This window comes from Peromyscus maniculatus, chromosome 2 (genome assembly GCF_049852395.1).
Source record: "Peromyscus maniculatus bairdii isolate BWxNUB_F1_BW_parent chromosome 2, HU_Pman_BW_mat_3.1, whole genome shotgun sequence".
In the NCBI taxonomy this organism is placed as follows: Eukaryota; Metazoa; Chordata; class Mammalia; order Rodentia; family Cricetidae; genus Peromyscus; species Peromyscus maniculatus.
The window spans coordinates 119,815,497-119,843,127 of NC_134853.1; the positions used below are offsets into that span (position 1 = coordinate 119,815,497).

The following is a 27,631-nucleotide window of genomic DNA, read 5'->3' on the forward strand; positions in this document are numbered from 1 at the left end:
TCTTATGCATTGCTTCAACAGTTACTGAAAAGGATGTATTAGTAGAATTACATTTTGTCATTATTTAGTATTTCTCTCCACATTTCCTAAAGGCCGGTCCTGTATTTCAATCCTTGACGAGAATCTGAATGTGAAAAACTGAATGCATACGTCCCTAGACGCTCCACCAAGATGTAATCAGCACCCCTAACCACAGTTTGCCTTGGTGCAGAGAGACTTAGTATTTTTAGCCAAGAAGGTTTGGTCTTAAGGACCCAGAGCTGTGCATGCTGGATCTTGTAGTCCCGAGGCCGCAACACTCACGGTGCGTGGCAGCTGGTAGCTTAGATACAGTAGTTACAGCTGCGGGGGACAGCTGTAAACCCTAACACGAGGCTGCCGCTCACAGTTGCACGACTCTGGGCTCGGTGCCTGCATCCCAGGAGCTTAGGTCCCGGGACAGAGCTGCCGGCAGGATCGCGGCCTGCGGAGGCATCAGCGTCCGGTGCTACGGTGGCCGCACGGGGCCCTGTCCCGTACGTCCCGCGGTGCGTACGCGCTGCTCGGTGCCGCTGCAGGAGCCGGAGCGTATCCTGGTGTGCGGATTCGTGCGCCGCTGTACAGTTATGCAGTCCCGTGTCGCCGCCGAGGGGTCGGCTTGAGGCTGGCGGAGTGGAGAAGGTTGGAGTTTGGTGTTTGTAGTCTCCGAATGGCCGGTTCTGCTGGGCCCTGCCCTGGGTGCAGACCCTGGCCAACCGTCTGGGTTCCTGGAGGGTGTTGGAGCTTCTTCCGATTCTTCTTCCTTGTGCGGGTCATCTTCGACTTCTCCCTCGCCCTTTGAACTGTAAGCCTCTCAGTGGCCAGCTGTTCTGTCCTTCTTGACCAGACCGGGAGCTGTTTTATCCCTAGCTGCCTCATCCCATTGACCCTTCCTGGTCTCACTGCCCCAGTTTCTTTCCATTTAAAACAAACAAAAAAGCGTGTGTGGGAAATGTTAGATCTCAATCTGTCCATCTGTAGCCCCATTGCCCCTTTGGGGGTAACTCCAGCCTGTACCACTCTACTCTGGCTGTACTAATGATGCTGACTTCACTAGTTTGGCTTTTGCTCTCTCTCACATGCCCACCCACATCTGAGGGTTTTTGAAGTTGGAAACTCAGGATATCATCGTCTGTGAGATGACAGATGTCGCAGGGTCAGTTCAGCATGGCTTTGCTTGAGTTTATGTTTCTCAGGGTTTCTTTGTCTTACTTTTTTTTTGTTATTTATTGATTACTTTTCCACGTGGGGTTCAGCGTTACCTCAGAGTTAAGACTAAGTCACCTTATGGCTTTTTCATATTTGAATTACTTAGGTGGGGATTTTCTTCTGTTTGTTTACCTTTTCTGACTTGACATTCCCGTGGCATTTTGGATTGGTTTTGTGTCAGCTGATAGCAGATAGACACAAAGGAGTCATCCTTCCTGCCTGCTGCTTGTGATTTGTAATTAGATAATGAGCCTTTATGGGTCTTTGGAAGTACCCAGAGGGGCTGGAAAGGCTTTGAAATGTAAAATCTCTGTATTTTCTGAGTTTCAAATTATAAAGCCCAAACAGGGAAGAGTGCTAATTAGTCCAGTATCAGTAGCTAATTGACTGGTTCATCTGCCATAGACTTTGAAAACTGAAGTTAAAAACTGGGCAATGTGAGGGATGGTATAATTTAGTAAAAAGAGGTTAGAGGCCACTTAATTGACACTGTTTCTAAAAAATGGGATGCATATATATTTTTAAAGAATATTTTTTATTTTTGTGTGAGTGTTTTTCTACATGTGTCTGTTTCTGATGTCAGAAGAGGGCATCAGATCCCCTGGAACTGGAGTTACAGATGATTGTGGGCCACCATGTGGGTGCTGGGAATCCAACTGAGGTCCTCTACAAGAATAGCCAGTGCTCTTAACCCCCGAGCCAACTCTCCAGCCCGGATATATACTGAAAAATGTTTTGTGAAACTGTTTTGAACGTTGTTTGCTCTAAGTAGTCTGATAGCTTTGGTCAACATTTTTGTATTACTGCTTTGCTTGTTAATATTCTATGGATAGTTGTTTTCCCTGCAATTTAAGTGACTTTTGCAGCTTCTCTTCTAATTATTGTGTTATAGCATTACAGTTTCTGATAGATAGATTTCTTTCTTTTTTAAAATCTGTCTCATCATGCAACCTGGGCTGGCTCTAATTCTGTCTTCCTATCTCAGAGTCCAGAGTGCTGGGACACACAAAGGCGTGTATCTAGTGTCATTCTTTAAGTGATACAATCTATAACTATCAATAAAATTAAAATCTACCCTTCCGAGTTGGGAATATTTCTAATAAATCTGAAGTGTTTTCAGCTATTTTTAAGATTATGCACACATAATATTTTAGAATTAATGTGTGCCTGTAATTCTAGCATTCAGGAGGGAGGCTGATGCAGACGGAGTTCCATGAGTCTGAGGCCAGGCTAGGATACATAAATTTGTTCTAGGTCAGCTTGGGCCATAGAGTGAGAATGTCTCAAAAACATAACAATACAAACAATAAACCCTAAACTACCCGACCAAAAAAATGACCTCTTCAAACAAACAAAAGTCAACATTTTTATTTTCAGAATTAATTCATTCATGGAATTCTTTATTGGAAAAAAGGTAAGAGGCTACATGACTACATATGTTTTATATATTTTTCTGAGAGTTTTGAGTTTCCAGTTGACTTTTTCCTTAGAGTTTATTCATTTACTAGGCAATCATTGGATTCTTACTGTTTAATGAAATCATGACATTTATTCATCAGCACACCCTGCCTCCAGGAGGCATCTCTGTACCATATAATTTCAAAGCATTATTTTCACATTATATGAACTCCATGAGCTATTATTATTGATATTTTGCATATGAAGAAACTGAAACTCAAAGACTGTAAATCCAGTTCTTTTGATGGTTCTTAATGCACTAAAGGGGCAAAGATTTTTTTTTTAATCTTTGCAAAAACTAATGCATAAAGAGCATTAGTTCAGTAAATATGTGCAAAGCAGCCATTTTATATCTGCCCATATCTGTCTGTCTATTTTATATCTATTCATCTATATTTATCATCTATCCTTCCATCTACCCACTTTCTATGTATTTATCATCTACCTATCATCTATCACCCCCGACAAGATTTCATCTGTATCTTAAATAGTGGGTAGGGGTTTCGTTAAGTAGAAATTGTAAGGAAAGCAATTCCAGGTGGAAGCACAAAGAGAAGAGATTCCCGAAGCTAAATTATGCAGGCCAGAGTAGAAATGGCTTGTTTCTGTGTCCTCAGTTGTCACCCACTTAGCAGGTATACAATGCCTGCATTTGAAGGAAAAAAAAAACCCTTTGGACTGAACCGATGGCCAGAGCTCAGACTGAAGTGATGGGTTGCGTAGATCCTGAGCGATTACCTCAAGAATGGAAGGAATGTGAGAGCAGTCAGTGAAGGCACCCTTGGCATGTATTTGCTATTGAGTGGTGGGGATGGGCTGGTAGCCTAGGGAGCAGATGGCTAGTTGTCAGATTTGAAGGGAGTAGAACAGGTAGGTGACTTGTAGATTCACCATTTTTTTTTTTTAAATCAAATCATAGGATTTTAAAAAAAACTTTCAAAATTCACTACTTTATGAGTTACTGTCAATTAAACAGGCCAAGATTGTCAACTATATGATGCATTTCAGTTTCCGAGTTATGTGACACAATAATTCTGTTACCAGAATTTATGTCATTAGGTACTCCTTATGTTAGCAATTGAGCCTTCTGACTACTTTATTTTTATTTTTAGAACTATTTATGAATCCATTTGTAGTGTTTACTTCACATATAACTTTTATTTGTTAACTGGGGATTCCTGTAGGTCACAGATATAAAGTAGGCGAGTGTCCTAGTCAGGATTTCTATTGCTGTGATGAAACACCATGACCAAAAGAAGTCTTAAAGGATTTGTTTAAGCTTACACATCTACATTGTAGTCCATCATTAAAGGAAGTCAGGACAGGAACTCAAACATGGCAGGAACCTGGAGGCAGGAGCTGATGCAGAGGCCATGGAGGAGTGCCGCTTACTGGTTTGTTCATCATGGTTTGCTCAACCTGCTTTCTTATAGAACCCAGGACCACCAGCCTAGGGATGGCACCACCCACAAAGGCCTGGGCCCAACCCCGTTGATCACTACTTAAGAAAATGCCCTACTGATGGAGACTGCTTCTCAATTGAGATTCCCTCCTTTCAGATAATTCTACCTTGTGTCAAGTTGTCTTGAAACTAGCCAACCCAGTGAGTAAAGTAGTCCATCACAACGGAACTTTCTGTGTAATAGAGAAGGCAGATATACACCAGGTAGTCACATTGAAATTACCGCTGTGTCAAATGCTATTACAAAAGGACTTGATGCTATTTTTTCTGAAGAAGCAATATAGAGGGGAAGATTGAAGATGAGAGAGTCCCGTAAGGAGAGTGCTAGAAAAGCCCACATGTGGGATGAGACTGTCTGGAGAATGGGGTAGTAAAGGCAGAAGTAGATGGACGTGAGAGGTGAGGGAGAAGATGCCCTTGTCTGCCCTAGGTAGTTATAAGACACAGGTCTTATAACTGGATTGATTGTGGTGCATTCTTTGAGATAGAGAACATTGAAAGATCAAGTTTCCAGGGCTAAACCTTTTTATTAGTATTTTTATTATGGCAGTGGTATTAAAGATTAATTTTATTATTAATCTATGTTATTAACTTTTATATAATTAATTTATATTAAAAATAGAAAAGTTAAGTTTTCTGTGTGTCATTACTTTACTCTGTGTGTGTGTGTGTGTGTGTGTGTGTGTGTGTGTGTGTATTTAAGACAGTGTCTCACTATGTAGCCAGGCCTGAAACTTACTATGTAGACCAGAATGGCCTCAAACCCACAGAGATCCACCTACCTGTGCCTCCTGAGTTTATTCTACTTGAATAATGGAATAGCACTCAGATTCTTTTGGTAGTCTTTTATCCTTGAATGCAGAGGGGTGGAGCTGTAGGTGAAAGCATCTGGAAATGTGTTGGCATCTGTTTTGATTCTACATGTGACATATTAAAACCATTTGCAATAGTATAACTAAGTGTGGTGGTCTGAAGGAAGATGACCCCCACAGGCTCATAGAAAGTGGCATCATTTGAAAGGATTAGGACATGTGGCCTTTTTAGAGTAGGCGTGGCCTTGTTGGAGGAAGTGTGTCATTGGGGGTGGGCTTTGAGGTTTCAAATGCTCAAGCCAGGCCCAGTGTGTCTCTGCCTGTTGCCTGTGGATCCACATGTAGAACTCGTGGCTACCTCTCCAGCACCATGTCTGCCTGTGTGCCGTCATGCTTCCTGCCATGATGATAATGGACTAAACCTCTGAAATGTAAACCAACTCCCATTGAATGTTTTCTTTTATGAAAGTTGCCGTGGTCATGGTGTCTCTTCATAGCAATAAAACCGTAAGACAGAGTGATACCTTATTAAATAACATTTTAGGTTTTTGGCTTGAGATTTGGCAGTCAATAGGGAATCTGGCTATATTCTAACTTCTCTTACTTGGTTCATATATAAATACAAATGTACATAGTGGAATACAGACATTCTTTTCTCCTTCAGCATCTCTCAACTGTGTGATTTTTGATGGGTCAGTACAGTCAGCTTAGATTTCATATTTCACAGTGGTGTTATTAGTGTAAAGTGTATGACAAAGTACTTTCACTTTGGAGTCAGGATATCGGAGTCCAGCGTCTCTTGTTACTTGCTGGAGTACAGACATACAGAGTTGTGCAAAACAGCTCAGACATGGAGGATAGGAGAGCTGGCCTTTGCTGTGGGATAGTGCTCTTGTACACTGTAACGATTTGTCACTCGAATTGGTTTAATAAAGCACTGATTGACCAGCAGCCAGGCAGGAAGTGTAGGTGGGGTGAGCAAACTAAGAATGCTGAGAAGAAGAAGGGCGGAGTCAGAAGTTGCCAGCCAGATGCAGAAGAAGCAAGATGAGAATGTACTTGGTACTGAGAAGCCATGTGGCTAAACATAAATAAGAATTATGAGTTAATTTAAGTGTAAGAGCTAGTCAGTAATAAGCCTGAGCTACTGGCTGGGCCTTTATAATTAATATAAGCTTTCTGTGTGGTAATTTGGGAAGTGTCTGCTGGGTATTTGGGAGCTGTGGGCAGAACAGAAACTTCTGCCTACAGGCCTTGTCCTTGTCCTAAGGGTCAGAAGAGATAGTGTGTGTACACAGGCTCCCCTGTGCCCCTCCCTGGTGCAGAGTCCTAGTGATAGTGATTGTAACTAGGATACTGACTCTGAAGTCCTCTGACTTGGGTGACAGTGTTTTAGTTGTATGGCTTGATAGTTGTATTTGGCTTTGGAGACAGTACTATCTAACTTAGCTTTTTGTATTCATTGTGGTCCAGGGATGGGTTAGCACCGAGTTCTCAAGCAGGTCTGTGAGGCTCTAGGTGTATCAGAACACACATGGTGTTGGTTTGTGATCATTTACCATTTGTTAGAATTATTACTCTTTTTTTTTTAATCTTAGTGAACTTTGGAATGTTGCATTCACGTTAGCTCTATGAGTAGAGGAGGAAGGTAGTTGAGCTGCTCTGAGGTCAACCTAGTTTCCACCTTCTCCTTCCAGCCCACACTTAGATTGCTAGCTGTCAACACTAGTCCTCATTTGGGCTTCTGTTCGTTATAGTGGATGTGCTTTCCATATTTAAATGCACATCTCTTTAAGGCACCTTTTTCTTACTGAGCTCTTTGAAAGGAAGATGAAGCCATTGTGGCACATTACTCCCAAGTACTTCCTCATGCAGATTTTAATAATTAGGTCATTTTCCTACAACCATGCCACCATTAGTATACCATAGTACTTTAACCATCTTTTGTGTCATCCATATTCAAAACCCAGATTTTACCAATCATGCCAATAATCTTACCATAACTTAAAAAAATACTAAATCTAGCCAGGCGGTGGTGTCACACACCTTTAATTCCAGCACATTGGAGGCAGAGGCAGGCGGATCTCTGTGAGTTTGAGGCCAACCTGGACAGCCAGGGCAACCCAGATGAAACCCTGTCTTGAAAACAAAAACAAAAACAAACAAAAAACTTAATCTAGTCCTAGATCATAGAATATCTTGAGTTGTCATATTTCTGTTTTCTTTTCTCGTTTTTCTCTTTTTCTTTTGCCGTGCTGGAACTTAAATCTAAGGCATCGGGCCCTGTGCATGTTAGGCAACTGTTCTACCACTGAGCTGCCCCCCTCCCTCTCTGTTTTCTTGTGCAGAGACCCTTTTCTCTTCTTCCCGTCTCCCTCCTGGGTCATCTGGAGGAGCAATCAGTGCTTTTAACACTGGGCTGTCTCTCTAGCCGCATTATCTTTTTTTTTTTTTTTTTTTTGTTCTGTTTTCTTTTGATGATAAATTATCTCACATTTGGTCAGTGGCAGTCTCCAAGCTTGTTCCTGTTTCCTTTGGATAGTTCCCATCAGTTGTTGATCATTTCCCTACACTGTACTGTGAGGTGTTCTGTACCCATCTGGTACAGTCTCTGCTGGAGATCTGGAATCAACCATTTAACCATAAAGTCCTGGTTTAGTTACTGTGAGGTGATACTTAGGAACCAAGATCTAGGCATTGAATATGCTACTGGGTATTTTTGTTTCTAAATATTTTAAATAGGTCCTACACAGCCACCCATGTGTACTTTAAAAAAAAGAAATCGTTAGTTCATAGAACACCTTCTGTTCAAGTTCAGCATCGAAAGATTCTTTTCACTTCTCCAGTTCATCTCTCTATATTTTTTTAACCATTGGGACAATTGGGGTTCTCCACCATATCAACATATCTACTTATCCATTCTATCCTGTGACACACAAGGTTTTAAAATTACTAGCTCATTATTGTATCCAACAACAAATCTACCAGATGAAGATTACTTTGCCATTTTATGACTTTAGACTATATTTCACAAAAGGCATTGTATTCAAAATACTTTTTCTCCATGTGGCTATATTACCAATTTAAAATAGGTGTCTAGTAAACTACTTTTTAATAGATTATAAAATGAGTCATCTATAAAACTACTATAATAGACATTATAATGTAAATCTTATCATAGTATGTAGTTACAGAGAACTCAGGAGCAGTTATATACACTGAAGAACATGTAGTTTGTAGGGTTTTTTTTTCCTAACCTTTGTAAGGATTAAAACTTGTGGGTATATTTCCCAATTGCTGTAATATTACTTAAAATTAAGAATGACAAAAAAAACCCCCACACAAAACAAAACCCCAAATGATTTCTATTTGTAAGCCAAAGTGGTTGTCTTTGTGAGTGTTTTAAACAGTGCTCTTCTTTGGAGTGATGACGTAATTCAGGCATTACCTTTTTAACAATAGATGCAATTGTTGAGGATACTAAGGCATCTGAGTATTCTGTGTAGTGTTTTCCTGCATTGTGTTGGGAATAGAGAGATGCATTTGTATGTCCTTGGTCTTTGTTTCTGAACAGTGCGGTTGTAACTGTGTTTGTCCTGTGATACTGTTTATGTGATGCTCTCACTGGGAAGAGGAACTAATTCTCGCCTGTCACACTTTGTTGTGGTACATGACCATTCAGTGGTGTGCTGTTAGCATATAAGGTAGATGAAGGCAGGAGCTGAGTTTTGTGGCTTGATTTATCTCCCTTATTGCCTTGCTTCTCAAATATTTGGTGAATGAGTGTGATATTTTGTGTTTAAATGGTATGTAGTTACTGCCCTCAGTACCTGTGAAGTTTTACTTGGCAAAAATGACCAATGAAAGTTGACTTGGAAAAGAGTTTAACCACTTTTGTTGCAAACTCGCTGTTTTATTTCATTTTAAAAACTTCTCTCTCTCTCTCTCCCCTCCCCCCCTTTCTTTCTTATGTGGATGAGTGTTTGGACTGCACGTATGTCTATGCACCACATGCATGTCTGGTGCCTGTGGAGGCCAGAACATGGTGTTGGATCCCTGGGATTAGAGTTACAGATGATTGTGAGCTGCCATGTGGGTCCTGGGAACCACCTGGGTCCTCTGCGAGAGCAGCTGGTGCTCTTAACCATCGAGCCAAGTCTCCAGCCCCTCACTATATTTTGTTTTAAACTTGGCCTTTTCTGTTTGGTTTCCTTGTTTCTGTTGATGTGACCATTTGAAATCTGAGTTATTTAGGACTCGGTCTTGTGTGTGTACCTGCATGACACATTCTTGCCATGTTGCCAGTTCTACTGTTTCAGCTTTCTGTGGGTGTCCTCTTTCTAGTCCCTTACCAGCACTGTGACTAGGTCTTCATTATCGCTCATCTACTGTCTTCTGATCCATTAACAAGACTGGTGCTAGTTCATATGGAAAAGAGAAGACTGGAGGGGTTTAAGAAGATGTTTTAAGATACCAGCTGGGGGCTGGGTGTGGAAGCCTACACTTTTAATCTTAGCACTTGAGAGGCAGAGGCAAGTGGGGATCTTGTGAGTTGGAGGACAACCTGGTCTGCATATTGAGTTCCAGGACAGCCAGGATTACATAGAGAGACCCTGTCTCAAAAAAACTACTACTACCACCAAAAAAACCCCACAAATGAAACAGAACAAAAACAACCCAACACACACACACACACACACCAGCTGGGATTTCAAATTGAAGAAGGATTAGTTTCTAAGGACCAGCACAACTGGTTATTGGAAATCATAAGGAAGAATTTTGGTTCTGTCGTATTATAGGGTTTCTGGAGATTGAACTTAGATTCTCATACTTGCCAGGCTTTATGGATGGAGCCATCTTCCTAGCCCACCATATACCATCTTTCAAGGAAATGTAGTTGTTAAACACGAGCAAATATCCTGAAGTTAACGTGGATTCTCCAGAACAGTTCACTGGAGAATGAACAGTTTGAAACACCGTTAGGCTTTTACAGTTATAACTGTATTTTGGGTTTAGGGGAAGTGACCATCCAGAGGCTAAGGAAGTGTAGTTGGAATGGGTGTTGGAAAGGAGGTCTCATTACTGTGGTTAAGGCTGGGTTCTTGATTAGGGTAGTGATGTGTGATGGGGTGGGTGTGAACCAGAAGGCAGATTGGGTTTTTTGCAGTTTGAACGGGATCTATTTAAAGTCTTTCCTACTTCTACATTTTCTTCTGCTACTCCTCTCTACCAAGCACTGTTGGTTAAGAGAAATCACCGATGGGTTGGAGTGTATGGTACAGGGCCCAGGGATCAAGAGATACTCGTGATTTTCATGCCACCTACTTATTAGATGTTCAGTAAGTTCCTTTTCGGTCTGGAGAGTCAAGTAAGTTTCAGTTCTTACAATGGTAATTTTTATGTGTAGACTGAATATTTAACCGCTTGGCACACTGCACTTAAAAGTATGAAATCTCTAAATATTTGTAGTTAACTTGAATTGGTCAGACGTTACTGACATAACATTTGTTTATCAAAATGTAGTAAATACTATATACATTAGAGATAAAACCAAGACAATTACAGGTACTATCTTCAGATAGTCCAGATATTAACTCTTTTTAAAGTATTTATTTTTATTTTATGTGTATGCGTGTGACTGCTTGTCTGTATGTGCATCAATGCATGTGCCCATAGAAGCCAGAAGAGGGTGTCAGATTCCCTGGAACTTAAGTTTAGATGGTTTTGGAGCTGCCCAGTGTGGGTGCTGGGAACTGAACTCGGGTCCTCTGCAAGAGCATCATGTGCTCTTAACCACCGGAGGGGGGCGGGGGTTAAGCCTCTAGTGCTCAGCCTCCTCACTAATAATTCTTACAGCAATCTTCAAGTAAGCCATGAGATTCATTTAAACCGTTGTGTCCCCTGGGGGGTGGTTATGATGATGATTTGCACAGCCTGTGAGATGTAATGTACAGTGCGGCACAGATGTGTCTGCTCAGTACTTAGATTCCTCTCTACCGTTTGGATTTAAGATAATGTTTGCGTTCCGTTTCATTTAGGTCATCATTATGACATAACTGTGTGTCAGCATAATGTTTTTAAGTGGAGAATGTGATCCCCAGGAGCTCTCACAATGTTTACTAGATGCATTCTTGGGGCAAAACGGTTATTCTTTTTGCTGTTGGTCCGTCATTGTTTTCTAGCCTTGTTCTGAGAATATATGTCCTCCCAGGCTCGTGTTGCTCTTTGTGTTTGGAATTGTTTTTTTAATCTTTGTCTTAGTGCCATTGGTTTCTCCATTAGCTCTAAGGGGAGACAGCCAGTGTGACTATTAGCACCCCTGTCTCTTTATGCTAAAAGTGCTGGATTCCTGATTTAAGGAGGAGTTACATTTTCTAGAGCATAAGCTTAGTGCATAAAAATAAATGATTGGCAGATAGATGTGGGAGGGAATAGAAATGAGTACAATGTATAAATAAAGAACTAAGATAGAGAGATATTAGAAAGCACAGATGATAGCTATAAAGAATTGATATTTATTGATAAGAATAAAGGGATGTAAGGGCTGAAGAAATGGTTCAAGAGTTAAAAGCATGTACTGACCCTTTAGAGGACCCAAGTTCAGTTCCCACCACCTACACTGGACAGTTCACAATTGTCTGAAACTCCAGCTCCAGGAGGATCTGATGCCTCTGGCCTCCACAGGCTTCTGCACTTCTCTGTGTGCATACTCTCCAACCCCTGTATGATAATTAAAATAATAAAAGCATCTTTAAAAAATGCAAGCATACAAAGGATGATAATGAACGAAAAAAGAGTGGTTTTTACTATTCATTTATTTAATGGTGTAGTAAAAAGCACATAAAAATAAAAAATGAGAGCTGGTGAGGGGGGTCAGTGGTGAAGGCACTTGCTGTGGAAGCCTGATCTGAGTTTGATCCCAGAGCTCTCTGTAGAACTGACTCCCGAAAGTCATCCTGTGACCCCCTCCACACTTGCTCTGTAACACAGGCCCACCCCCTCACCTCTCCCTCTCTTCTCACCCCTCTCCTCCTCTTGTCTCCTCCTCCTCCCCCACAATATTAAGAAATAAAATTTAAGAATTTTTAGGCAACTTTTGTATTTTGTTTTGCTACAGAACACTAGCTGAGGAAGGAATCCAGGCATATGCAAATGTACACTGTGACTAAGATGTATTTTGTACGGTCATTCCCGATGGTTCTGTCTACAGCTTTCTGGCTTTAAATCCTCAGTGGATAAAATATTCCATCTATTGCTGGATGGGAGAGTGTGAGTACCTTCATCTGGTCTTCAAGGACCTTGGTTTGAATACCCCTTTTACTCACTAGTTTATAATTTATAACTGTCCTAATTCATAGTTACGGACAGAAAAATGACCCTGAAAATGACCATTTTCTAGAAGAACTTTGCCTAGTCATCACTCTGCTTTGCACATCATTAACAGTAAAGTTTAAGAGTAAACTTTATCTTGCTCCCTTAATCTCTATTTATTGAAGTACAGTTGGAGTTATCTCCTTTTTCATGTAATTATCTTCTAATTAAAAATGGAATTGTTACTGAGTGTGGTGGCTTGTTTTTTGTCCCAGTACTAGGGAGCAGGGACAGGTAGATCTCTGAGTTTGAGGACAGCTGGGCTACATAGAGAGACTGTTTCAACAAAACAAAACAAAACAACAAAAAGATTTGTCAGAATGTAAATGCTGAGCAGATATCTGGAGATGATAGTTAGATCAGTTGTAATAGACATTAAAGATGTCTATTTAAAAAAGGATTTACTGATATCCAGAATGTTTTAAACTCTGGAAAAAGAAAGAAAGAAAGAAACAAACTATGGATACCTTCTAAGAAGAAATCTGGCAGTTTTGAGGTTTGTTATTTTGATATTTTTCCATGTTGAGCTTGTATGGAATAAAACTTGGTCTGATCGCAGGGCCAGTCAGGCCAGGCATTTTAGATACTGGAGGGATTGAAATATACTGAAAAATGGCTATTACGTAGACCTCCTAGGCTAATGAAATGATTTTGCTCTTCTTTAAATCAAGGTTTCCTAAGTAGTCCAGTGCAGCAGGCTCTCTCGGACCACCAGCCCCCAGTCACGACACAGAGACTTCTTACTAGTTATGAACGCTCAGCCTTATCCCACTCGCTCTTATAACTTATGTTGACCTGTTTCTCTTCATCTACATTTTGCCTCTGGGCTTTTTACCTTTTTTTCCATCTGTATATCCTACTTTCCTGTTTCCTCTGTGTCTGTCTGGCTGGAAGCTGCATGACTGACTGGGCCCGAGCGTCTCCCTCTCTTTCTCTCTCTTCTCTAAAGCCTAGATTCCTCCTTCTACTTATTCTCTCGGCCCACTAGCCCCATCTATCCCTCCTCTGCCTAGCTATTGGCCATTCAACTTTTTTATTAGACTAATTAGGTACCTTAGGCAGGCAAGGTAAAACAGTAACACATCTTTACAAGATTAAACAAGTGCAACACATCTTTGTATAGTTAAACAACTATTCCACAACATGGCTATTATGAATAAAGCTGCTATGAACACAGTTGAGTAAGTGTCCTTGTGGTATGATTGAGCATTTTTTGGGCATATGCCCCAGAGTGGTATAGCTGGGTTCTGAAGTAGATCAGTTCCCAGTTTTCTGAGCAGCTGGGCCAGGCTCTTTTTAAAGTAGGTGTCTACCTTGTATTGATCTTGAGTTCTCTATGTCCTCATGGCAGGGATGGGTGAGATAGTATGGGACTGGAAGTGGTATTATCCTGGCTAACCCCAGTTCTTTGCTCAAATTCAGCCACTTGTCAGGGACAAGTTTGACAAACTAGTATTCTGTCTCTGACACCAGTGGGAACCTGAGCCAATGGGGCTGTTAAATCAAGTAGGATAGCTATGTTCCGTTGCGTCCCCAGTGGAAATCTTCCAGTTTGGAAACACCTTTCCACAGTTATTTGATCACAGCCTTTCATTACTGCCGTTTGAACTTCCTCACAGTGACTGACCCTCCTCACGGTGGCTGACCCTCCTCACAGTGACTGAACTTCCTCACAGTGGCTGACCCTCCTCACAGTGGCTGACCCTCCTCACAGTGGCTGACCCTCCTCACAGTGACTGACCCTCCTCACAGTGGCTGTGTTTGAACTACTAGCAGCCCAGCTGTCCAGGCTGTATCCTGGAGGGGGGATCTGTTCCCCCAGACAATGGCTCTGTTGCTGCCACCAAAGACAGCTTTAACTAAATCTCTGTGGTTCTAAGGCTGGTGAAAACCTGCGAGCTCAGAGTAGGAGGAGGAATCTAGGCTCTAGAGAGAATGAGGGAGAAAGAGAGGGAGACCCCGGGGCCAGCCAGCCAGGCAGCCACTAGCCAGACATGGAGGAAGCGGGAAAGTAGGATATACAGAAGGAAAGAAAGGTAAAAAGCCCAGAGGCAAACCATAGATGAAGAGAAACAGGTCAATATAGTTGTAAGAGCAATGGGACAAGCCTAAACTAAGGCCGAGCATTCATAACTAATAAGAAGTCTGTGCATCATGATTTGGGGGCCGGCGGGCGGTCCTTGAAAGCCTGCAGCATTTGGTGCCCAACTGGGGTGCCATTTGCACTTGGAATTTTTATTCAGCAGCTGGTTGGTGGCCCAAAGAAAGATTCCAACTGCAGCCCAGGCTGGCCTTTAACTGGCAGCCCAGGTGGCCCTTTCTGCCTCAGCCTCCAGAGAGGTGGGAGCTATAGGTGCGTGTGACTTGCCTTGAAGCTTACACAAATTGGCTTTAATTAATTAATTAATTAATTTAAAAACCCTAGCCAGGAAGGGTGGCACATGCCTGTTCTCCTGGTACTCAGGAGGTCGAAGAAGGAGGGTGGCAAGTTCCTGGCTGGTCTGAGTTCCATAATGCGACTCTCTTGAAGCAAATAAAACGTAGAGAAGTTTCTGGAAAGAGAAATGGGAATAGTGAGGGGAGTTCAGAATTTGGCAGTAAGACAAATACTCAGTGCTTTTCTTTTAAAAATTATATAATATAATATGTGTTGTTACTTTGTGTGTGTGTGTGTGTGCATGTATGTGAGATGTTTGTATTGAGAGTGCAGGGGTGTGTGTGTGTGTGTGTGTGTGTGTGTGTGTGTGTGTGTGTGTGTGATGTGTGTATTGAGAGTGCAGGGGTGTGTACTGTGACTTGTTTGTAGCAGTCAGAAGACAGCTTTGGGAAGTTGGCCGTGGGGCCTGGGGATCAAATCAGGCTTGCAGGTTTGCCCAGCAAGTGCTTGTACTCACCCAGCTTTCTCACCGCCCTAGCCCACCCTTATTTTAAGGTGATACTAAATTAGTGAATTAACCCAAGAGACCTCTGTAATTTCCTTGGGTCAAAGCTGTCCTGGGAGTTAGATTAAGGAGGTGAAGTCTCTACATGACTAAGCAGCTGAATCTGACTGGCTGTTCAGAAGCTTGGTGATGTCTTCCCTGTAAAGTGAGGAAAGTGCTTCTGGAGAAATGACGACTACAGGAAGCTGAACCTCATGGTCCCCCTCAGTTTGTTCTCTGTGTGGGTGCCTGATGACAAAATCTCCGGAAGGGAACCACTGGGGTGACCCCAGTTAAACCCAGGACCAAAGCTTCCTGCTTTGGAGAAGCTGCCAAGTGAGAGATGAGGGAGAGGGGAGAGGGAGGGAGGAAGGGAGGGAGAGTTAAACTCTTGGTTTTTGTTTAAGATTTGTTTGTTTTTATTTTATGTGTATGAGTCTCCGACCTGAATGTATGGAAGGCATCATATAGAGGCCAGGAAATGGTACTGCATCCCCCTGGAACTGGAGTTACAGACAGTCGTGAGCCACCATGTGGGAGCTGGAAACTGCTCAACAAGAGCAGACAGTGCTCTTCACTGCTGAGCCAGCTCTCCAGCTCCCGACTGGGCTGTTTCAAAGAAAAATAATCAAATAAAATGTTCAGAAAGAAAAAAAGAGTAGTTCTCAAGTTTTCTCACTTCAGAAGAGGGGATTAGGAGAATGCTTTGGAGGTGATTTTTGTCTCACGAAGCTATGTCTGTTTTCAAATCATTCATATTATAGGTATTACATATGTGCGTATTTTGGTGTATAAAAAACAAAGAAAAATAATTACGATCCTCAGATCACACAGGGGCTTACCTAAGGTACACTCAGCTAATCAAGGATCAGGACCACTAGACTTGCAGTGGTGGACCTATGAGGTTAAGTGACAGAGAGGTGTTAGATTTAAAAACTGGGACTGTTTTTCTGCGTATGGAAACAAATGCTTTATTCATCAAGTCTTAGCAGGAACATATTAAGAAGAAAGCATATTTAAATATTTTTGTTGGTTAAGCGGTGGCGCTCATGCCTGTAATCTCTCATGAAGCTGAAACAAGAGGATTATAAATTTTAAAAAGTCATCTGGGTATCAACTTTTTTTTTTTTTTCTTTGTAACAGCTCTGGCTGCCTTGGAACTCGATTTGTAGACCAGGCTGGCCTCGAACTCACAGAGATCCGCCTGCCTCTGCCTCCCGAGTGCTGGGATTAAAGGCGTGCACCACCACAGACCGGCTTCTTCTTTTTTTTTTCTTTTTTAAAGACAAGGCGATTGTAGCTCAGGCTAGCCTCAAATTTGAACTCACCCTGCAGCTGAGGATGGACTTGGACTTCTGATCCTCTTGCCTCTCCCTCCGAAATGCTGGGATTGCAGGCCCGGGCCGCAGTGCCTGGCCTATGTGGTGCCTGGAATTAATTATGTGGTGCTTTGTGCATGCCAGGCCAACATTCTGCCAACTGAGCCACAGCCTCAGCCTGTTTTGTTTATTTTCAGTTTAAATTACATTTAATAATTTAAATAACTTTAGCAGTAGGGTACCATATAATGTGTGTTGATTACTTATTTGTCTTATTTTTTTTTTCCTTTCAGTACAGTGAATTTTATAAAAGAATGGAATCAAGTGATGGCTTTTTCTTTAGAGTTTGAATATGGAGGCTTCAGGAACAGATGAAGTTGACAAGCTAAAAACTAAATTTATGTCTGCTTGGAACAACATGAAATACAGTAAGTATTGTGATTTAAGCATTGTGTAAGCTTACTTGAGAATGAAATACTTTATTATGACTGGAATAGTCTTGAAATATGAATGGAGTATAAACAGTGCTGATAAGAATTTCTTAAAGTGGAATAGCATTATGAACATTGCTTAGAGACTCAAATACACTATATTGAAATGTGGGCATGATCTGTAATTCCAGCATTCTGAATGTAGAGGCAGGAAAGTCTATGAGTTCAAGGCTAGCCTGGTCTATATAGTGAATTCAGCCCAGTAAGGGCTATATATGAGACTCTGTCTCAAAGATTGAAACAGAGAGACAGAGACAGAAAGAGACAGAGAGACAGACAGAAAGAGACAGAGAGAGATAGAGACAGAGAGAGAGATGCGGGGAAACAAAAGATGTAAATATGTGATATGGAACTCATTGTTTTCTAATGTGGTAGAATATTTTGATGTCCTCAGGCCTTATGTGCATATGAATTTGTCCAGGTCATAAAAATTCTAAAGTTCTTTGAATTCAATTTGAGATAGTTTCAGATGTAAGCTAGGAGGTAAGAAGAATGGACAAAATAGATGTTGTCAAGTTCATTCACCCAGGTGTATGGCTTTCTTCTCGGTGACGCTCTTGGACTTAACTTTTAGCATTTTCTCAGCATGCAAAATCCAAACACTGCAATCCAGTCAGGATGGTTGGGCATGCCGAAGCCTCGGGGAGGGAGAAGGCCTTAGGCTGAGCTCGTGTTTGAGTGCTTGCCTGGTTGCCTTGAACAAATGCCTGACGAGAAGGAGCGGAGCGGAGCGTGAATGAGGGGTGTTTAGTGAGGCTCACAGCCTAGAGTGCACTCCAGCAGGGGTGTCATGGCGGCGGCAGCCACCTGCATCTGTGGTCAGGGAGCACAGTGAGACCAGTGTGTGCTTGCTTGGTGTGTCCTGTGTCGTCTCCTTTTCTTCAGTCTGGGACTGTGTCTCAGAACAGTGTCGCCAACATCTAGAGTATCTCTTCCCCCTAGAGAAAAGTTTCTGGGAACATACACACACACACCACACACACACACACACACACACACACACACACACACACACACACACACACACACACACACACGTTTCCATGGTAACATTTCTACATTTAGTCAAGTTGACATTAAAAATTAGCCATTACAACTCCCCCTCTTGTCAACGTGACACCCAAACAAATCTATTTAAATCACAATACCCCACTCCTGGTCCCTTAAATCTCATTTTCATCTCATTAATACAAAATGCATCTTAATCTGTCTCTAGCTGTACCCACAGACTTAAACAGTCCCAACACTGTTCTAGTTTCCAAAGTCTGTTTTGAGATTCAAGCCAATCTTTTTTTTTTTTCACCTTTTAAAAATTATCTTTTTACATTTATTTGTTTGTTTGTTGAGTACATATGTGGAGATCAGAAGAAGGAGTCAGTTCTCTCCTTCCATCGTGTGGGTTCTGGGAATCAAACTCAGGTCATCAGACCCGGCAGCAAGTATCTTTACTCACCTGTGGGAGCCCATTTTCAGGTTCCTCGTGGCTTTACCCAGCATGTCCGCATAGAGGATGATTAGGACCACGGGCCTGAGTGCAGGTGTCTGAGATGGTCTGCACTTGGCTGTGCTGGGGGAGGAGGTCTTTTGCTCCACCCCCTAGGCGTCTCTATAAAAGCCCTGGGGCAGAGACAGTCAGGGCCCATTGGAAAAGGTTCCAGGCCATCTCGAGGCTATCTCAAGGCAATCTTTTAACTGTGAACTTCTAAACAAAACAAAGCAAGTTATATAGTTCCAATCCACAATGACACAAATAACGCCCTATTCCAGAGGGAGGTATGGGGGCATCCAAGGAAAGATCAGATCTAAGTTATATAGTTCCAGTCCACAATGACACAAATAATGCCCTATTCCAGAGGGAGGTATGGGGGCATTCAAGAAAAGATCAGATCTAAGAGACACCAAGGCCAGGACAGATGCCAAGTCCTGCAGCGCCATGTCTGGCACCAGTGCCTATTTGATGGTATCACCTGGGTTCCACAGTACTTAGCTCCACTCCTCCAGCTCTGCCTCCTGCAGCACACAGGCCTTCTCTCTTCAGCTGGCTCCCCGCCATCCCAACGGCTTTTCTTGATGGAAGTGGTCCTGGCTCCCCAGCACCCTGGGATTTCTATGGCAATGTAGGCTTTACCATCACAGTTTCCGGTAGTGCCCTCTTGGGGCCTTCCTGCAGGGACCCTGACACACGCATGCTACCTGGTCTCTGTGGCTTTCTGGAACCTGGTACCCGTTTCCATTGTAGCCTCGTTCTCGCATCTTTCTTGCCTGAAAAGCGAGTACCACACGGATGATTCTGCCAAGTTCTGCCAGTTTGAGATCCAGCCTGGCCCACCTGGCCCAAAGCTGTGGTGGCCTCTGTGTGCCTTGATGCTTGTTTTTGAGAAGGGAATCACTTTTAGTGGCGTTCTCAATTTAGGTTCTTTCCCTTCAAAAGGATTTATTTTTTCACGTGGTGGAGCCCTTTGGTGGGTGATGTCATACCTTCAGGACATCTTTCCTAGAGGTTCTCTTTAATCGTCATAGCTGCTTTCTCAGTATCTACCCTATCTACAACTATAAACTCCATTTTTACTCTCAAAATGACACTTTGTGTTTGCGTACACATGAGTGTGTGTGTGTGTGTGTGTGTAGCGGCCAGAAATCTTGTACCTTCCTCAGTCACTTTTCTGCCTTAATTTTTTTTTTTTTTTTTTTTGGTTTTTCGAGACAGGGTTTCTTTGTGTAGCTTTGCGCCTTTCCTGGAGCTCACTTGGTAGCCCAGGCTGGCCTCGAACTCACAGAGATCCGCCTGCCTCTGCCTCCCGAGTGCTGGGATTAAAGGCGTGTGCCACCAACGCCCGACTATTCTGCCTTAATTTTTAACAGAGGGTCTGTCACTCAACCTGGAGCTCAGCAGTTGTCTAGACTGGCCTGGTAAGCCCTGGAGATCCTGTTTCTACCTCCCCAGCATTGGGATTATAAATACATGCCTTTGCACTGACTTTTTATGTGGGAGCGGGAGCCCCAAACTGAGGTCCTCATGCCTACACGGCCAGCCCTTTCCTGCTGAGCATCTCCCCGGACCCACAGTGTCTTCTTCTGTCTTTGTACTGTCCTGTTACTCTTTCTCCCTGTGGACCTGTGTAAGATGATGAGCCTTCCGGGTTTCACATTTCCTCTGGCAAACAAACTAGTCTTGACTTTTGAATTTACTCTTACCCAGGTTCTCAGGACACAGGTGGGATGCAGCTTTTCCAGAACGTAACACAAACGCCTGGAACTCCACTCCCATCAGAATCCTGCTCCCGTCACGCTGTGTGTTCTGAACCTCCACTGTCCACATTTCTCTCCGTGTGCTGGTCTTCCAAAGTCGTACAAGAGCGGCCCATTAAACTCTCTTTACAGTATTCAGGGATTTATTCCTTCTGTATAACCAGTTCCAAAGGCCTAAGAAACACATGGTTCGGGTTTATCACAGTAGTGGGCACTTTTTACTACTAGTTTTCTGTATGTTATAAAAAGGGATTTATTGTAGTGGCTCACAGCATAGGACCTGAGTAGTCCAGCAAGGGCTGCCTGCGTGCTGGAGGGACTGAGAACCTAGAAAACAGTCAGTCCATGGAGCTGGATGCTCCAGCAGGCCCGGTCTGGTCCTCAGCAGGCCCGGTCTGGTTCTGAAGGTCTAGAGTTGCTGGTCTTCTGTCCATGTTGGCAGGCTGAAGAAGTGGGAGTCCGATGTTAGTGGGAGATCGTGTGGCTGTGGTGGCGGCAGCTGTGGTGGCGGAGCGGTGGCGAGAACAGACAAGAACAGACACGTTGACCAGCATGAAGCGGAGGCGGGCCAGCAAGGACACTGGTCTCTCCTTGGACCTCTCTGTACCTGGGCATCTGTAGAGGATGCTGCCCACTCTGGGGGGAGGGGCTTTCCCCTCATTAAACCTTTCTGGAAATGCTTTTAAAGACCTCCCCAAAGGCTTGTCTCTAGGTTGACTCTGGATCTCATGAGGTTGACAATCAAGATTCACCTCACAGCTAGTTTCCACGAGATGTTCAGACACATAAACTAGGAATGTAACTAATTTTAGTCAAAGCCCTTGATGTAAAATCATGTTAAACGTAATGAGTTTATTTGGCTTCTGTCTCCCTGGGGATGATGGTTAGCTAGCTGTATAGACAGCTATAACTTGATAGAACATGACATTAAATTAAAATTTCTTGAACTTTAAATAATTTGGTATTTCACGTAAAATAAAATATATCTGTTGAAGTGTACAACTTCAAAAAAAAAAATGGCTCAGTACAAAGGATCTGGATTTAATTCCCAGGATTCACATGGTGGTTAAAACTGTCTGTAATTCCTGTTCCAGGAATTTTACACCTTCTTCTTGCCTACGAGGGCAACCAAGTATACATATGGCGCACAGATATACATGCAGACAAAACACCCATACACATAAAAAAAAGTTAAAAATATTTTTTCTAAGTGTTGGGGATTGAACTCAGGACTTTTCATGTAGTAAACATACACTCTTCCCCGAGGTACCCCTTCAGTCCTAAATCTTTTCTTTTTGGGGGTAAGGTCTCATTTAACTCTGGTAGTTCCTAAACTATCTTGCTCAGGTTAGTTTTGAACTCATGATCTTCCTCACCCCAGAGTGCTGGGGTTCCATGGCACCATGATCGGCCAGTCGTACCTTTTTATATGATGAAGTGATGTTTCATCGTGTGGCGGAAGCTGACATTTTGTTTGCTGTTTGCCAGTTGAGTTGGAGTTGCTGTGACTGGAGTTGCCGTGGGTGCTTCTGTACAGATTTCTGTGTGAACACATCTTGATGCTGAGTCAGTGCCGGCTGCGGAAACTTTAATGCTGAGTCAGCACCCGGCAGTGGGATTGCTGAACAATAACTATAACTTTTTGAGGAATTACCAAGCTGCCTTCCAGAAGGGCTGCGCCATTTCACATTCCTGCCAGCAGGTCTGAGGCTTGAGTCCTCCTAGATCCCTGTCAAAACCTATTCTCTGGCTCCTTTGTTAGAACCATTCTTGGGAAAGTGAAGTCGGCTCTCACTGTGGGTTTGGCTTGCATTCCCACATTCTCTCTCTCAGTATTTCCCAGGGACTAATCCTGAGGAGCCTCTTGTCACGACCTTCCTGGCCAGTAGCTCGTCCTCGTCCTCGTCGTCTGTGCAGAAATATCTGTTCAGGTCCTTTGCCCAGTTTGAAATGGGATGATTTTTCTTTTTGCAATGGAGTCGTAGGAGCTCTTTGCATATCCTAGATCCATACAGTTTTCCAGTTTTCTACAGTCTGCTGATCACGATGCAGAGGTTTATTTCTGCTCTCTCAGCTCTCCTCATCACCTCTGTGTCAGTTTGCATGCCAGCAGCACACCGCTGCCATTTATATAGTTTTGTAATAAAGTGAAGGATTGAATTTTCCAACTCTACTTTTCTTTTTCAGGATTGCTTTGTTTATTCTAGAATGTTTGTGTTTCCATATCAATTTGATATTCTTTCTTCTGCTTGGTCTAGTCCACTGAAGATAGTTTCTGTGCAATTTAGTGAGAAAACTGACTCCACAAAGTTGTCCTCTGACTTCCACTTGTGTGATGTGGCATTTGTGCCCCACTCACATATCCACACTAGCGACACACACACACACACACACACACACACACACACACACACACACACACTATAAAAGATTGTTATTTCTGGCCTTTTCTTATGTTTCAGGCTTTTATCCATTGGCTCCATATTTTTTGTTTGTTTTTTGATGCAGGATCTCTTTTTATATAGCCCTGGAACTCACTCTGTAGACCACCCTGGCTCCAAACTCACAGAGCTCTACCTGCCTCTGCCTCTCAAGTGCTGGGATTAAAGGTGTGTGATACCACACCCTGTACTATGATTTTTAAAAAAAATGATAATTTTTATTTTTTTCTTTGAGAATTTCATACATGTGTACAATATATTTTGGTCATAATCACCTCCAGTCTCCCTCTCCAACTGTCTTTGGTTATGCATCTCTCCATCCCCCTCCAATTATTACTTTTTAAAATAATCCACTAAGTCCAGGTAGTGCTGTGCTGCCCATTTATGCACAGATGGGGGGGGCATACACGGGAGCGTGGTCAGCTACCAGGCACCACAATCCTGAAGAAAACCCCCTTGCCTAGCAGCCGTAACTCCTCAGCTGGGGTGAGGACTTGTTTGCCCCTTTCCATCCATGCTGGAATGGTGACTGCTGTGACCTTGTGAGGTATTGTGCAGGTAGCTCCGCCTGACGTGAGGTCATGAGTGCAGTGTTTCCGCCATGTCCAGAAGACACTCTTTGCCCTAGCCTTTCCCACCTTCTTCTATTACAGTCTTCCTGCTCCTTTTTTAGTGATGTGTCCTGGGTATTAAGGGGAGGGTGTGTGATGTCGATGTCCCATCTGTGACTGTATACTCGATAGACATTTGTTTTCTGTACTTTGGTCAGTTGTAATCTCTGTATCAACTGTTGTCCACACACAAAGAAGCTTCTCAGATGAGGTCTGAGGGTTGCACTCATCTGTGGACATAGAAATATGTAGTTAGAAGATAATTTGATACTATGTTCATTTTACAGAGTAGTATTAGGTTCACCCTTAGGACCTACGGCTCCCCAGTAAAAGGTCAGATTTACAGTTCCAGGCATGGAGGTTCCTTTTGAGGAGTTGGCCTTAACTTCAAACAGAAAGTTATTGGTTATTTCCATAATGTTAATGCCAATGTGGCACCTATGGCATGTCTTACCATCCATGAATTAATGCCACTATGGCACCCATGGCGTATCTTACCAGGCTAGTTGTTATTGTAGCTAGCAGGGGTCACAACTGAGGAAGACTGTTGATGACTTTTCTTCTCCAGAAATTCTACTTCACACCTTCCAGGATTATTCTGGTATTATTACAGATAGCCAGTAGGAAAGAAACTTCCAGGTCAGTACCAGCTTAATTTCTCCAAGTCCTATGACCAAAGTGTGTGGTGTTTTTGGCAGGAAGGTCTTACCATCGAGTTCTTGTGGACAACCTAGAGCAGTGGAAATAACTTGCATTGTTTTGGGGAGAGTGTCCCAAAGATTCAACAACTCAAGAAGAGGTATCCCACACCCAGCACAAGGCTTTTTATTTGGTAACCTATGCTTTTGGGAGGAGCATTATCCCTCTGCTTCTGGGAGGAGCATTATCCCTCTGTAGGGTAACTCCAATTAAACACATATTCTCCCCCCCCACCCCCCCCACCCCGCCACCTCTCGTGTGTGTGTGTGTGTGTGTGTGTGTGTGTGTGTGTGTGTGTGTGTGTTCAGGAAATTGATAAAATTTAGGCTTCCATATGGCTTTTTCAAACATCGTGAGTGTTAATTACTTCTCCTCCAGGGCCCTCCTCTTCCCCGTGGCTCTATGTTTTTTATATCCTTCAGTTTTTTCTCTCTGCCCCATAGTACCCTGATTTAGTATCAGGAGTTAGAGCAGAGACAAGTAAGGAGTTTCATATAATGAATGCATTTATAACAATAAATGGAAAATGTTAACTAAATAGTTAAAAGGAAAAGTACAACGTGTATGTTAACCTTTTGATATGTTGATCTGTTCAAGCTCCCATGTGCCTGTGGAAAAAGAGAAAATGCCCTTTTGAGAATCACGGAGCCCTCTTAGGTACCTAGTGTAGAGCAAGCCAGTCTGTCATGAGGCATCAGCCCCTGCTCGGGTCTGCACAGGAAACAGAAGAGCAGGAGAGATGTGTATCCCACGATTGATATGTAACTGTAAAGCACTGTGACCCCAAGTTCTTGTTAAATGTGAACTCAATGTCCCAGATCACTTTCACTTCCTTTTCTGAGGAAAAACTGAAGGGTGGTTGGTCAGAAGACGTAGGTAGAGAATAAACCACAGGAAGAAAGTCAGGCATTTCTCTTTAAAAGTTGGGTTTTTTTTTGTTGTTGTTGTTGTTTGTTTTGTTGTTGTTGTTTTAATTTGAGCTTGTTTTTACTGAGTTCTCGGAAACCTGCTGCTTTCTGGGAGAAAAGATGGTTCTTGTTTTGGGGCTTTGAACTAATATTTAAAAAAAGACTATATATGGAAAGTCTAGTCTAGTTCCTGGTGTGCACAAAACTGATAACTATCCATACCCTATTAGAGTTTAGGAGAAGAGAACCAGATTTAGGTGGGAAAGGGGGAAAATATCCACAAAAGCCACTCTGAAAGGAATAGAATTTAGATAGATTGACATTCTGGGAGACACTTTTGTCAGATGATAGCATGAGTCCAGAAATGTAGCCCAGTACAGGTGGAAATAGGGTTCTGAGTTGTATCACATTGTGTACAATCTTAAGTGAGACGGAGAAGGTCATGCATGCTAAGTCTGTTGAGTACTAGGATATTTTTTAAATTTTATTTATTTTTAACTTGTTTTGCATTTTAAATTATGTGTATACATGTGTGTCTGAGTGTGGTTCTGTGCATGTGAAGGTCAGAAGAGGGCAGTTAATTCCCTGGAGTTGGGGTAACAGGCAGTTGAGAGCTGCCTGACATGGGATCAGGAAGCTGAACTTGGGCTCTCCGGAGGAACAGCCAGCACTCTTAACCTCTGGGCTGTTTCTCTAGCCACTATTTTATTACTCGTGTGGAAATCAAGGACAGATGTGGGAGTTGGTTTTCTCCTTTCATCATGTGGGTTCTGGGCTTGAACTCAGGTCACTGGGCCATCTCACTGGTCCAGTAGGATGCTCTTGAGCAGAAGATTTATCTAGTTAAGGCTGAGCCACTGGGAGTTTCATTTGGCAGTGATAGGTGACATTTTGAGAATGGGGAAAGACTGTGAGCAGGGAAACTCTTTTTGACACCTCACAATAATCCAAGTGAAGTCCAATGAAGGCGGATTAGTTTGTCTGATTTCCATTCTGTCTTCTTGCCGAGTTCAGAGATTTCCCTTATATCATCATGGCTTTAAATACATATTTTTCTTTATTTGTATAAAGTCCCTTAGGGAACAGTCCCATAGAAACCACTAGTCTTAAACTTGTGTTAACAACTGTTAAATGTAAAGGCAGATAGTGCATTAGAACCACATCTGTCAACTTTAATTCTGTCTATCCATGCCCTTGTGTTTAGAAAACTATCCCCTCCGCTTTCTTTCTAGAGAGAGTCTCTCTGTGTAGACCAAGATGACCTCAAGTTTGTGATCCTCCTGCCTCAGTCTCCCGAGTCCAGGAGTTATTGCATGTACCACTGTGGCATGTTCAAGCCTAATCCTTAGCAGTCAGGGGTTTCACACACTCGGCAGTGTTCATCACTGTAGAGGACCACTGCTTCCCGTGGGAGATTCAGAGTGGTTAATGCCATCGTGGACACCAAAAAGAATACTAGACTCCCAGTGTTGCCAGATGAGAAGGAGGAAGCCTGAGAATTAGAGTTTGTGACTTCAGTTGGAGCTTAGGACAGGAGACTGAGAGGTCAGATGAGGCTGTCTGAGCGTCTTATAGACACCTAGACAGTTACATCAGAGACTGATTTTACCAGGCATGTTAGCCTACTGTATGCTTTACTTAAGTTTCCCTCCAGGGGTTGTCAAGTACTCCCCACCTTGGAAGTATCTGAGATGGGAAACAACTCAGAAAGTTGATAATCTTTCCTTACTTGAGGAACAGAGATCATGTGAGGGAAGCAGGAGTTCCTACCTTTTCAGTTTGTGCTAGAAGAGCATTGGGATCTGTCAAAGTAAATCAGAATCACTTTGTCTTCTCTGCTGTGTTTTTTAAGTGATAGGTTATGGTTAAAAGACTGAAATTTATTAAAACTAGCAGAAATAGCCTCTAATTTTGTTTCATTAGTTCACTGTCTAAATACTTTGTGACTTCTAAAAATGCGTATTCATAGTCATAATCATGACTTGAAGTCAGGTAAGAGGAGAGAAACACTGCAGGATTCTCTCCTTGAAATCCTAACCCCAGCCTTCTTTCTCTCCATGCAGGTTGGGTGTTGAAAACCAAGACATATTTTAGTAGAAATTCACCTGTTTTATTACTTGGAAAATGTTATCATTTTAAATATGAAGGTAAGTAATAAACATGTGAAGCATTAAAAACATCTTTGAAGAATTTCATTGCTAAACTTTTTATTATTTCCAGATTAAACTGTTTTGACATGTTAACCACCTACACTCTTTATGACATAATGTGTTACTATATGATTTGGTCCTTGTCCATCCCTTGAGGATAAGGATCATATCTTCTTTCACTACAGCCCTCATATTTTGGACTTTGATTCTGCATAGGTACTAAATATTAGTTGAGTTGATACGCTTGTGTTCTTTGTTAAGATCTGTGATAACTTTAGTGTATGATAATAAAGGAAAGAAACGCTCACCTCAGTGACTCTCCAAGGCCCAATAGTCACATTCTACTTCTCTACAATATTGAAATTCATGGGAGTCAATCAGGCTTTGTAGGTGCAGACTCCTTCCAGAACTTTCCTCCACACCTTCCTTTCCTCATCCTTCATTTCCCCCTCTTGTTGGTGACTTCATCCTCTCACTGCTTTCAGGGCGCATTGTCCCACTCGCTCTCTTGT

General features: G+C 42.6%; 1 protein-coding gene across 7 annotated transcripts in view; it reads left to right on the top strand.

Moving 5' to 3' along the window:
• Nucleotides 1-255: 255 nt before the first annotated feature.
• The window catches only part of Atg4c (autophagy related 4C cysteine peptidase), a 73,552-nt gene continuing 46,176 nt past the window's right edge, over nucleotides 256-27,631 (top strand). Inside the window, exons 1-3 of one of the 7 annotated variants that reach the window (XM_076564555.1) lie at nucleotides 256-304; nucleotides 16,864-16,998; nucleotides 27,033-27,116. In XM_076564555.1, the coding sequence (XP_076420670.1) occupies nucleotides 16,923-16,998; nucleotides 27,033-27,116 (160 nt within the window). In that variant the 5' untranslated portion in view covers nucleotides 256-304; nucleotides 16,864-16,922. Of the gene's footprint in view, nucleotides 824-12,076; nucleotides 12,229-16,863; nucleotides 16,999-27,032; nucleotides 27,117-27,631 lie in introns of those variants that run through there. The other 6 variants (XM_076564557.1, XM_015992878.3, XM_076564556.1 and 3 more) reach the window with 6 other exon arrangements.